We start from the raw sequence: 12,500 nt of genomic DNA on the forward strand, positions 1-12,500 counted from the left end.
GCCTTCCTGAAGAGGTATCATTCGACTCCAGTTGAGCTACAGTCCAGACAGAATGCAGGTTTGTGCTACTTGTTTCTAGTCCTTCTCTCTATAGATACCTGTGTAGAGTGAATCTCCCCTGTAAAAGGAAATGAACCCATTTAGAAAGTCATCTAGGCTAACCAGAATTGGTTCCAACTGACAAAATAAATGTAGTGAATTAACAATTATTATATTCAATGGAAGTATAATCTGGGTAAAGTATTGTGCATATCCATATAGCCTTTAAATAAGTCAGAGGTAAAAACACGTTCTCTTGAGGGTTTTTATAATAGGATAATAATATATCACAGTGTAAATCTTAAAGCTTACGGTGAATAATATTGAAAATATAGATATTTTGATTTAGTGATCAAAAGTGCAATTACCTCAATGCAGACTGTCCAGAATGCTATCGGAAATATGATCTAATAAAATATATATATCTTATGAAAGTGGTCTATGATAATTCAAAAACAATGCTGTCTATGTCTACACTTGCTATTTCAGTTTCAATCTGTATGTCTAGGTATACATGTATAAACATGCGAATATTGTACAGATTTTCCTACGTAAAGGAACTAGTAAATACCCATATTTACTGCAATTCATACATTTAGATCTCGTCCACTATTTTGTAAAGGTGACTCATTGGCAACTTTCTCATTCAGGGATTACGGATTTTGTTCGTCTGCTGTTTGGCAGCTTCTTCCTTTGCTCAAAAGGACCAAGGAAATCAAGGCAATACTAGAATATTTGGTGGACTTCTTGGAAGTCTGGCTGCCGGACTAAACAATGCCCTAGGCGGAGGGCACAACCATGGTGGCTTCGGTGGTGCCAACCACGGTTTTGGAGGTGGAATCAACCCAGGCTTTGGAGGAGGATTCGGAGGAGTTTCCAACACCTGCAGACGTTGGTGCCGAACTCCCGAGGGACAGGCATACTGCTGCGAGAGCAACAATGAGCCTGACACCCTTCCCTTCGTGAAGCCAGGTGTATGCCCTCCCGTTCGCCCTCAGTGCCCACCCGTCAGGAGCTTCGCCCCTCCACAGACATGCTCCAATGACAGCAAGTGCGGAGGCGTCGACAAGTGCTGCTACGACAGATGTCTCGAGGAGCACGTGTGCAAACCCCCTGTTGGGTCCTCCGGCTTTGGAGGATTCGGCTTTGGAAGATAATTCCTGACCGTCCCTTGAAAGATTATCTTTGTAAATTATGTTATTAGTTTTACCACTTTAGAAGATTTGGTCGATAACATTTGACCTAACTTACTGTGATATAACATACTACTTTAGAATGTTAACAAATAAGTACTTATTCTTCAAGTCTTTTGTTAAAAAGTTTTCGTTTAGTTATGTTAAGTACACACAATAATAATAAAAACATTATGATAGTACTTTCATTTTTATTTATTTATTCCTTCCCAGTAAAATAAAGTGTAGCTATTTTGGCAGGACTCCAAACAGCAACCCATAAAACCAGAAATACTCGCTAAAGTTAGATGGTTGCTTTAGAAACTCATGTTTACATCGAATCAGTGCTTAAGCAAGACTCCTGGATTAAAAACAATAACACGTAAAAATCTTAGTTTGTAGTTATCGCAAAGCACTTTATAATACCAAAACACCTTCATAAATATATATTTTAGTATGTCAATATAATCTGATAAGTAAAAGTAAAATAAAAAGCTCTCTGAACCATGGAGAAAATATAAATATAAGGTCTCTCCCAGCCAAGATCGGCTATAATGCTTCCTTCTCATTCAAAAACGTTATTTAAAGAGAAAGCAGTCAGCCTCCAAATGAAAGAAATGCAAAATAAAGCACTATATGGTATAGAGTAATGTTGAATTAGAATTATAGTAAATAGCGGTTCATAAATTTCTCAACCATGGGATCAAGATAAACAAAGAAATCTTAATGTATGTTTCGAAACACTCATTCAAAAGTCACATTCTGGTAACAAATGGCAACTGCACAAAAAAGGGTAAGATAGGAAACATCAAATATTACCAATCAACGCTGAGGCTAATGACATCTTTCATAGCCAATCACAGTTGAGAATCATTCCCTCGAAAAGGCTGTTATATAAGAGGTTTCTCGTATTTTATGTTGTTTGAGAAACCTGGAAGTAATTGCATTAGTGTTGACATTTTTTTACTTTATTTTTTTCGTTATGAACATTTTAGACACATTTAAACAATAATAATATTTATCCAATAGAATTATCCCACTACGTTCTTATGTTGTAATAAAAGAACCTTTAAAGTTTCCTTTACTACTACATAGCAATAAAGTGATATAATTTTATTGGATAAATGCAATCCAATAAAATGTGTTTGTGTGTGTATATGTATATCTTCCTTTTACAGAGCATAAGAGTTGTGCTCTCTCTCTCTCTCTCTCTCTCTCTCTCTCTCTCTCTCTCTCTCTCTCTCATTTTTAAACTTTATTTACTGAGAAAAATATCAAGCTCATTAAAAAAAAATGCATTGAATACGCAAGATCATGAAATCGTTTAAGGGTATATATCAAATAGTAAATAGTAATGTTAATTTCTTTGAAGCTTTCCCTTAAAAAGGACAGTCATTTCTAACAGAACCCATAAAACTAGATGATCTTGCTAGCATTGACTGATTGCCATGAGAACAGAAGATTACATCAAGTCATAGCTTAAACAAGGCTTTGCAAAAACAAAGAGAATATTCCACTTTGTAGCATTGTCTTAGTAATGTTTCTCGTTATGTCTTCCAAGTAATGTTTTTTATCAAAAATGATCAACTACTGGCAGATTCTTATAAAGGTACATATTAGAAAGCTTACTGCTAGAGTAAGTTTCACTCAGTAAAGAAAATAGGGAGATTGTTTTCTTATTTTACACGAAAACTTGAGAATTGTGGTTTAATAAAGGTAGGGGGGGGGTCTAAAAAACAAGACACAACTAAGAGAATTTGGGTTTAATAAGAGGTACGGTCTAGAAAAAAAAAGACACGACTAAGAAAAGATGATTAAACCTGGGAATAAATTGTTTTAAGGCAAACTTGGACAATAAATTATATATGTCGCCACACGTAATTTATACGAAATTCAACGTAAATAAGCACAGATTTCTTTCTCCCATTTTATTGATATCTTGACCGTGTGGTATCTTACTTTATACTTTATAATAGCGTTTTACTCATGACTCCTCTCACACTTATTTTTCACGCTTTAAGTATGAATTGCTCCATCACCAAATGGACCGTTTGTCTTTCAGAGAAGTATAATGAAATTCTAGCAAGGGAACCTTCGCTTTACAATCTGTGATTGTATTCAATTATACAATTCCATTAAAAATGTAATGCATTAAATGGGGGTACATTATAAAGCTACTGATATTACTCATACGTAGAGCGTTTATTGCTCTAATGAATGTAATATGTATGCATAGACAAGACTGACACTATATGCAGCCCTCATGGAGGTACGTGAAATGAAAGAGGATCAGACTATTTAATAACATTTATTCACCAATATCATGGTCACTCACTCCAACAAAACAACGAGTAAAAAAAACATCCTTTGGCATAATTTACTAACTTCGACTAAACTACGAAACCAAGTTCATTCGAGAGTATTTTGTCAAGGAGAAATAAAGCGGGAATTAACGGCCGAATCCGAAGCCGCCACCAGACCCAACTGGAGGTTTGCACACGTGCTCCTCGAGACATCTGTCGTAGCAGCACTTGTCAATGCCTCCGCACTTGCTGTCGTTGGAGCATGTCTGTGGAGGGGCAAAGTTCCTGACGGGTGGGCACTGAGGTCGCACGGGTGGGCATATACCCGGCTTCACGAAGGGAAGGGTGTCGGGCTCATTGTTGCTCTCGCAGCAGTATGCCTGTCCCTCGGGAGTTCGGCACCAACGTCTGCAGGTTTGTGAGACGCCACCGAATCCACCTCCTCCGAAGCCTCCGTGACCGAATCCACCACCAAAACCAGGGTTGACGCCACCGCCGAAACCTGGGTTAAATCCGCCTCCAAAGGCACCTCCAAGGGCGTTGTTCAGACCGCCCCCAAGGCCTCCCAAAAGTCCACCAAGAAATCGAGTGTTACCTTGATTTCCTTGGTTGTTCTGAGCGGAGGCAGAAGCCGCCAAACAGCAGACGAACAACACCTGTAACCCCTGGTGGAGAGAAAAGGTAGTTAGGATATGTCATCTGATTTTCACTTAAATTTCTAGATCATTTTTCCATATGTTTAAAATATGGTATCGAATAAATTCGTCATGGTCATAGAATTAATATATTTATATTTTACATTAACCATGTCATACATAAATATATATAAGCTAATTCAAAATGCAAGTATGTAAGCACAAGAGTAAGTATTCTAAGGCTTGATTAGAAAACGCATTGGTGTCATAAGCAAATTTAGAAGACTGGTTATTCATACTGATATTATATAATATATATATATAATATATATATCTATATATATTTTAGATATATAGTATAATATTATATATATTATTATATATATATATTATATATGTATATAAATATTATATTATATATTATATATAATTTTAGAAAAATAACATTACTTATTGGTTAGTTTTCGGAGTAAAAAGTAAAAAGATTCAAACAAATGTCTATTGATAAGGCCTTGGAAGTTATTTGGAATAAAATATAAAAGTATGAGGAGATCAAACGAAAACCGAGAAACATTACTACTATACATTGACACTAAAAACAAGGAATATGGTGAATTGTTCGTCAGCTTTGGTTTTCTAAAAGAAAAATATCTAAATTAACTCAGAATTTCTTAATCAGGAGTCTTCATTACAATAAAATCAGTCTCAGACATTAAATTGTGCCGGGTTTCATTTTTATGTTTATGTGACCCACAAATTGTATATTGTTTGTAAATATATATATGTGCGTGTATCTGTCTGTCTGTATGTATGTATGCATATGTGTATATATATATATATATATATATAAATATATATATATATATATATATATATATGTATATATAATATATATATACATAATATATCTATATATATATATATATATACATATATATAGATATATATATATATACATATATATATAATATATATATAATATATATATATCATATATATATATATATATATATAAATATGTATGTATATATATGCATATAAAAAATCACTGTAGATGCACGTGACTTCATAAAATAGCGAATCCCACAGGAAAATGATAGTCAGAAATCCAAGCGCTTTCGTCTTTTACTCAGACATTGTCAAAAAAAAGGAGTTAATGATATATATATATGTGTGTGTGTGTGGCGTGTGTGTGTGTGTGTGCGTGTGTCGTGTGTGTGTGTGTGTAGTATATATATATATATATATATATACATATATATATATATATATATATATATATATATATATACATACATACATACACACAAGCATATATATATGAGTCAAGCTGATTGTATGAATACTTGTGAAGAAATTAATCTTAATTATTTGTCAAACAAGATTAGTGTAATTCACGAACAGATGAGTGTATTTATACTCCAAAGTTCATAGTCTGTTCCTAAGTATAGTGCCTATTGGCTTAATCTTGCTTATATTATTTTTATACAGAAAGTACAAAGTGTAGTATGTCTCGTTAGATCAAATGTATCTTCTTTTAACGTGATACAGTCATTCAGTTTTGTCATCAATGTTAATATTTATGTGCAAATCTGATACAATCTGCACTGCAAATATGGAAATGGAATTCTCGGGGTTTTTTAAACATTCACGGGAAAATATTTTTCACAAAATATCTGAAAATTTACGCTAAAATTCTGGTAGACTTGACCACATAAGTTGGGTCGTCAATGAGCTTTTCATAATTGCAGCATGATTATGTATACCGTATCCACTTCAGAAAAAAAAACAGTAAGTTGATGTTTCTAACAATTTCCTTTCAATTCACTAAAATTAGAAAATAAAACGAATCTAATTCCGCGCAGTTGTGACGTCTAAATGGAGTTTTGTCTAGCCAAGAAACATCCACACCAAAAAAAAAAGAAAAAAAAAATTGGCCGCTTCCATCTCTATGTATGAGCAAACTTGATTTCACCAAATACACGGCGCAATGAAAGTAGCAAAAGCACACTTTGCACGAACCTTCATGTTGTCTTGCTTGTAGCTCAGCGTGGAGTGAATGATACGGGGCCTGGATGGTGAGTCCTTTATATACCCAAAGGTACGCGTCGTGGAGAGAGAGAAGAAGAAACCCTTCCTTCTCGATTTTAGCGTCTGTCCCTAGCCCTTCCTGGAAAGCCCCACACCAGATGACCTCCAGTCGCAGATGCTATCTTAGTTAGTTCCTAGGAAATGGAGGTGATGATTCCTGAAGCAACTGCGCAAAAGTCTGAATTTTATCCTTTTCATTTCCTCAGGTAGAGATGTGTAACTTTGGTAATCAGGTTTGTTTTCTCTTAAATGACGTCTATAGGGAACTAATATTCATAACGCAATTGAATTTAGAATGAGACCTCATTTTTTACTGTTGTGATACACATACGTATCTTAGATTAAAATGACAAAACGACGAACACTACATGTATTCTAACCTCAGCAAAATCAAACTCTCAGCACGCATTGGTAACATATCACGATGAGGCAACTGCCGGTGTCCGACCCAAGGTCACCTTCCTGTGCTGGCATAATCCTCGCGGAACTTTTTCTCCGAGAGGAGAAAAAAAAAAATACATCCTAATGTTAGGGTACCTGATCCTTCATCTAAATCCCACTATCCCTTAGGGAGCTCACTCGTGGAAATATATTTCACAGAAACTGGAACTTCTAGTTTGAAAACGCTGGAAACAAGCCAGAAAAACAAAGTGTTTGCATAGATGCGTTGTGTCATAGACCTAGGGGTCAAGTTAGAGGTGTGTACTGAGTATGTCATATCCACGCATCCTTGACTTTTGCTGCGTATGTCGAGTTGGTCCCTGGGGGTATACGAAAAAGGGAAAGATTGTGGTAGACTCAACCACATCTGCAAAATGGATCAGTCTGTTAAGGAAACTTGCTTGAGGTTCAGGACAGGCCTGAGGTATTGTCTTTGCATCGACAAATATGATGCCGTGTGCAATAACTTCACCCACACGCTTCCTAAGGGCTACTTGACTACAAATCTATTAGATAGTATTATTTTAATAATGGAGAGGTTGTTGGTACGAGCATCTTCATGTTCTTTATTGACAGGATATGAGGAGATATAAGAGTAGGGAAGTTATACGAAATGCAGTGTCGATCTTCTTTATTTTTGCGTTTTTACTAATCATTCTCGATGTCTGATGGACCCTTTTAGCAAATTAACGTGATTTAGATATTTTGAAAAGTCTGAATTTACTAATTAATACTAATCTTGATGTAGATTCTCTCTCTCAAATAGATGTCTATTTAAAACAAAAGACTAAAAACTATCCACCCACAACGGACCTCTCTCTCTCTCTCTCTCTCTCTCTTCTCTCTCTCTCTCTCTCTCTCTCTCTCTCTATGTATTATAATTCAGAAACTACAGTACCCTTCAACGCACGGATTATTGTTTAACAGGCAACAGACAGGTGATATTTTTAATAGCTGAAGGAATGCTCTAGAAGTCGGACGTTACGTCACTCCTGCTGAATGCTTCTTCATAATCCTTTAAATCTCTGGTTTGAGGGAGATTTTACCAATCAGATTCGAATCGCAGGCTCTTCTTGAGAGGTTCATTGTGTTTCTTTGCTTGATCAGTACTGATTCTACTACCTGGCTTTTGAGCGCCATTTACTGCTCTGAGTTATACGTGATATATACCTATTTATTTGATGATTCTGACTATTTATGTTGTTGGAAATAGCTGAGCGCCATCTCTTGTGATGTTTGCGATGACGTTTTTGATATCTAGAACTTTTTAACTCGAAAATCTGTCACTTTACTTTAGAATATTCATAGAATACTGTAGCTAACTCTTCGGAGAATTTATTATATACTTAAACTATCTCAAAAAACCTGAACCTGGATTGAAGCATTCCTACTCCGTAAAATAACAAACTTCATTTTATAGATTAAATACTTATAACGTGTATCTAACTTCTCTTCATTTCATTCATGGATCGTCTTCTTCTTTGCGTGTGTTTTTAGGTACATTGTCATATCTTTTGAAGCATTATCTTTCCAACTACTGCTTATTTCATACTTCCTTATTTTTCTCTTGTTTGGAATTAGGATCCCATAACCTTCGGTGAATTATTAGTATGTCAGAACTCCAGTTTTTATTATTTCGCAATATCGACTCTTCTGAATCAATGTTCTCTCATTTAAAAGTTCTAGGTTATTTTTTAATATTCAGTTCTTAAATTCGCTGTATTCTTTATTCGGCATTCGTATTTTGATCTATGGCAATTAGCTTTTTTTCCTCTTGTTCCACTCACTGAATCTACTTCCTGGACACTTTTAATGGCTTCCTTCTTCTAATGTTTTCTTCCCTTGAAATCTCTGAGTAATTTCTTGTCCACTCTATCTGCTGTGACGAAATTCACCCCAGCAATTATCTTCACAACATCAAAAGGCATTTCCTGTTTGCCTAAAGTCCGGAATATTTAACCTTTTCTGGCACTTGCTAGGACGACGTTTTCTTCCCGCTGACCAAACTAAGTCTAAAGTAACTGGCATAACATTCTCTGCCCGTATCACGGCGCCAGAGAGCCTTAAATCAATCAATCACTCTCTATCTATTCAATTTTCTCGTTTATCTTTCAATTCTTTTATACATCCTTCTTTCAGAAAAAAATATTTACAATTTCATATTCACACTGAAATCGTGATTGGCATGCTTGATCGGGGGAATTAATGATTTGCAGAATTAATAAAAATTTTGGACTAAAGATATAGTGAAATAAAAGATAAGATAAGAGATGAAAGAATTTTTCAGCTCTGTGGAGAGTAATCAAACTCCATTCATTAAAGCAGGGTAAAAAGAGAGCTGGAATGTACTGGATATATTTGAGAATTTTGTAACCATAAAAAAAAGAAAAAAAAGAAACAGGAAAGTGGCTTTCAGCATAGCTTTTATCTCTTATCACAAAACACAAAAAACACGAATCGAGGAAGAGCATTCAAAACACTAGGTCTTTTGAGTTTTGAAAATACTGTTTTTCTACAATGTAGAGGAGGCGTGATGCCTCGAGGCTTTGTTGAAAAATACATTTCCTTTTTTATGGTAAGAGATAACTCGTATATCGAAAACAGTTTTCATGTTTTTTCTAATTCTGTTACGAGTAACCAAGATTTACCCGTCTCTAACCTTGTCTTTTTCCAAAGAAAAATTATTATTTATTTTTCTTGGAAATTTATCCTTGCTGCAGTTAAGCAGGGAATGTGACCTCAGGTACATTTATTTCTGAAACCTATTGTTGTGTATTAATCAGCGTCAATATGCCGAAAATCTAATCAAGAAAAATGACCGATTCATCGCGTTACTAAGACGTCGCAGAAATTTCGAGATAAGAAATATTTAGCTGAAAGAAAAAAGTGGATTAATTGATTAGAAGGGTGTCAATGTATTTGACCTCCCAAAGTTGAACAGATGAAATGGCGTAGAGGCTACAGTTGTAATAAGGTGGTTTCATTTTCACCAAAAACCCAGTAAGTTTATCACGTTTCAGATTAATATTAAGAGATATCAGTCTATTCATTCTTTCATCCATACCATCATTGTTTGTAATTAGGTTCTGATAATTATTATCAAAATGTTTATGCTCAAAAAGGCTTACAGTAGGTACAAACAGGAGATGCCCATTTGGTAGAGTGGAAAAAATGGATTATTCATACAGATTAAAGAGAAATTTTATACCCTAGGTCCTTAATTACAAGAAAATGAAAAGGGACGAAACATTAGAAAGGAATAAAAGAATAATATCTATTATTATTATTATTATTATTATTATTATTATTATTATTATTATTATTATTATTATTATTATTATTATTATTATTATTAATAAAGTATGCTTGAGAGAGGATCGGCTTCCTAAGTACAATATTATTATTATTATTATCATTATTATTATTATTATTATTATTATTATTATTATTATTATTATTATTATTATTATTATTATTATTATTATTATTACTATTGTCGTTGTTATTTTTGTTGTTATCCCAATGGTCCACAATAATATAAACGTTAAAAAAAAATTTAAACTTTATAAAAAAAAATCAAGAATAGCTTTCGAACCCTTCTTTGAGTTCATCGTCAATCCAAAGATGAACCCAGAGAAGGGTTCGAAAGATATTATAAAGTTCTTAAAAACTTGTACACAAAATTTTAACGTTTATATCATTATGGGACCTTTTAGAGCATTTTATGAACTCTCGTGATAGAGCGTTTTTCCCAAACAACAACTATTATTATTATATTACTATTATTATTATTATTATTATTATTATTATTATTATTATTATTATTATTATTATTATTATTATTATTATTATTATTATTATTATTATCTTTCAGGCTAACTTGCTCACTTTTTCATAGCCTTTGTTACATGATGTTTAAAAGATGGAAAACAGATTAACACTTACTCATCATCTTGATTTTGAATCTTCACTTTGGACAAAAAATCGATTTCCTCGCGAAACAAGTCTAAACAATGGGTAATTAAACGCAAGGCAATGGAAAGACAATCAATTAACCCACGGTTTTGAGATTATTGGAGTTTCTTCAGCTGTCGCTTCGTTTCATTTACTTTTCACGACTTGCATTAAAGGAGAATTCTAGGAAACCATGAAAATTAGCATATGTATATATACATATATCTATATATATATATATATATACATAGGCAAATTTTCATGGTTTCCTAGAAATCTCCTTAAATGCAAGTCGTGAAAAGTAAATGAAACGAAGCGACAGCTGAAGAAACTCCATTTATCTCAAAACCGTGGGTTAATTGATTGTCTTTCCATTAGTAGGTAATGGGATGTTTATTTTGTGGTGCGACTTTGATGAAAGCAATGTTATTGTTATTATAAACCCAATATATATATATGATATATATCTATATATCATATTATATATATATATATTATATATATGTGTATATATATATATATATATATAGATATATATTATATATATATATATACTATATATATATATATATTATTGTATAATTATGTATACCATGTCTCCGTTCTCTGTAATTATGTCACTTGTATATATTTATTCTTGTAGTGGTACTCCTTCTTACCACTAGGTTTGTAACACTTGTTTTCCTGTTTTGACCTTTTGTATCGTTGCCTATCTTATCTTTTCGTTACTGTTCGTCATTTAAGTATTCTTGTCGTTCATTTAGTTACTTTGGCTTGTAATATTTTGAGGAGGACAGAGTCGCTCTCAGGCTACCTTAACGACAACATTCTGTATACACGGTGTAGGATAATCATCTTCCTATTGTTAATGTAAGTCAGTGTGTTTTCTTTTATTTGTGTTTCGTTGGTATATTTAATTCAGTGTTTGTTTAATTTTTGTTTGTCTGTGTGTTCGTTCATTGGTTCATATAATTGTGTTGGATTAACTTGCGAATTGTTTTCTAATAGAGTAAATGTCAATGTAATTGCTTGTTATTTCTATTATTAAATTGTTATATTTTGTGATCTGAGTTTTACACGTTCCTTCATTGATTGATATTTCTTAAATGTTCTTATTATAAGCTGTAACAGGCTAGGCTAAGGCTTAGTTTATAATATATATATATATATATATATATATATATATATATATATATATATATATATATATATGTATATGTATGTATATATATATATATACATATATAACATATATATATAATATATATATATATATATATACATATACATACATATATATGTATATATATCTACATATATAATATAGTATAATATATATATATATATATATATATATATATATATATATGTATATTGTAATAATACCAATCACATTGCTTTCACCAAAGTCTCACCACAAAATAAATATCCCATTACCTACTAAAAATCTAAAAAAAATAAAATAAAATAAAAATAGATACGCAGTTTTCTGGCTGGGAAGCAGTTGGTCCAGGATGACGTATGTTAGCCGGAAGAGCTATAAAACATGAACAGTAAAAACTTGTTTAATTAAAAAAAACATTGCGAGCTGTCAAGCACGCAAGAGAAACAAGAACTAAACAAATTCTATGTTTTTGGAGTATTTTTCTTCCTTCCTTCCTTCCCGGCAGTTTTTTTTTTTTTTTTTTTTTATGTGGCAATTAAAAATGTTCTGAAAATCCGGATTTTTCTGCAAAACGTTCAGTAATTATGTCACGTAAGATATAAAGTTTTTTTTATTATTATTATTAAATCAGCCAACACTATGCTCTCGAGAGTACGTTTGCCGTCCGTGGAGTTTAGTTGGCGTGCTCAGCGCCACTATC

General features: G+C 33.0%; 2 protein-coding genes across 2 annotated transcripts in view; one reads left to right on the forward strand and one right to left on the reverse strand.

The window, feature by feature from the left end:
• LOC135210800 (ATP-dependent RNA helicase glh-2-like) overlaps positions 1–1,598 on the forward strand; it is a 6,961-nt gene extending 5,363 nt beyond the window's left edge. Inside the window, exon 3 of the mRNA XM_064243664.1 lies at positions 874–1,598. Within this exon, the coding sequence (XP_064099734.1) occupies positions 874–1,196 (323 nt within the window). The 3' untranslated portion in view covers positions 1,197–1,598. The remainder of the gene's footprint in view (positions 1–873) is intronic.
• A 1,905-nt stretch (positions 1,599–3,503) lies between these two features.
• LOC135210801 (small cysteine and glycine repeat-containing protein 2-like) lies at positions 3,504–6,328 on the reverse strand. The gene is made up of 2 exons (XM_064243665.1): positions 6,172–6,328; positions 3,504–4,179 (listed from the first exon to the last, which is right to left on the reverse strand). Exons 1-2 carry the CDS (start codon positions 6,175–6,177, stop codon positions 3,661–3,663), a joined length of 525 nt encoding a protein of 174 aa, XP_064099735.1. The 5' UTR covers positions 6,178–6,328; the 3' UTR covers positions 3,504–3,660.
• Positions 6,329–12,500: the final 6,172 nt, after the last annotated feature.

This window comes from Macrobrachium nipponense, chromosome 4 (assembly GCF_015104395.2).
Source record: "Macrobrachium nipponense isolate FS-2020 chromosome 4, ASM1510439v2, whole genome shotgun sequence".
NCBI classification, from domain to species: Eukaryota; Metazoa; Arthropoda; class Malacostraca; order Decapoda; family Palaemonidae; genus Macrobrachium; species Macrobrachium nipponense.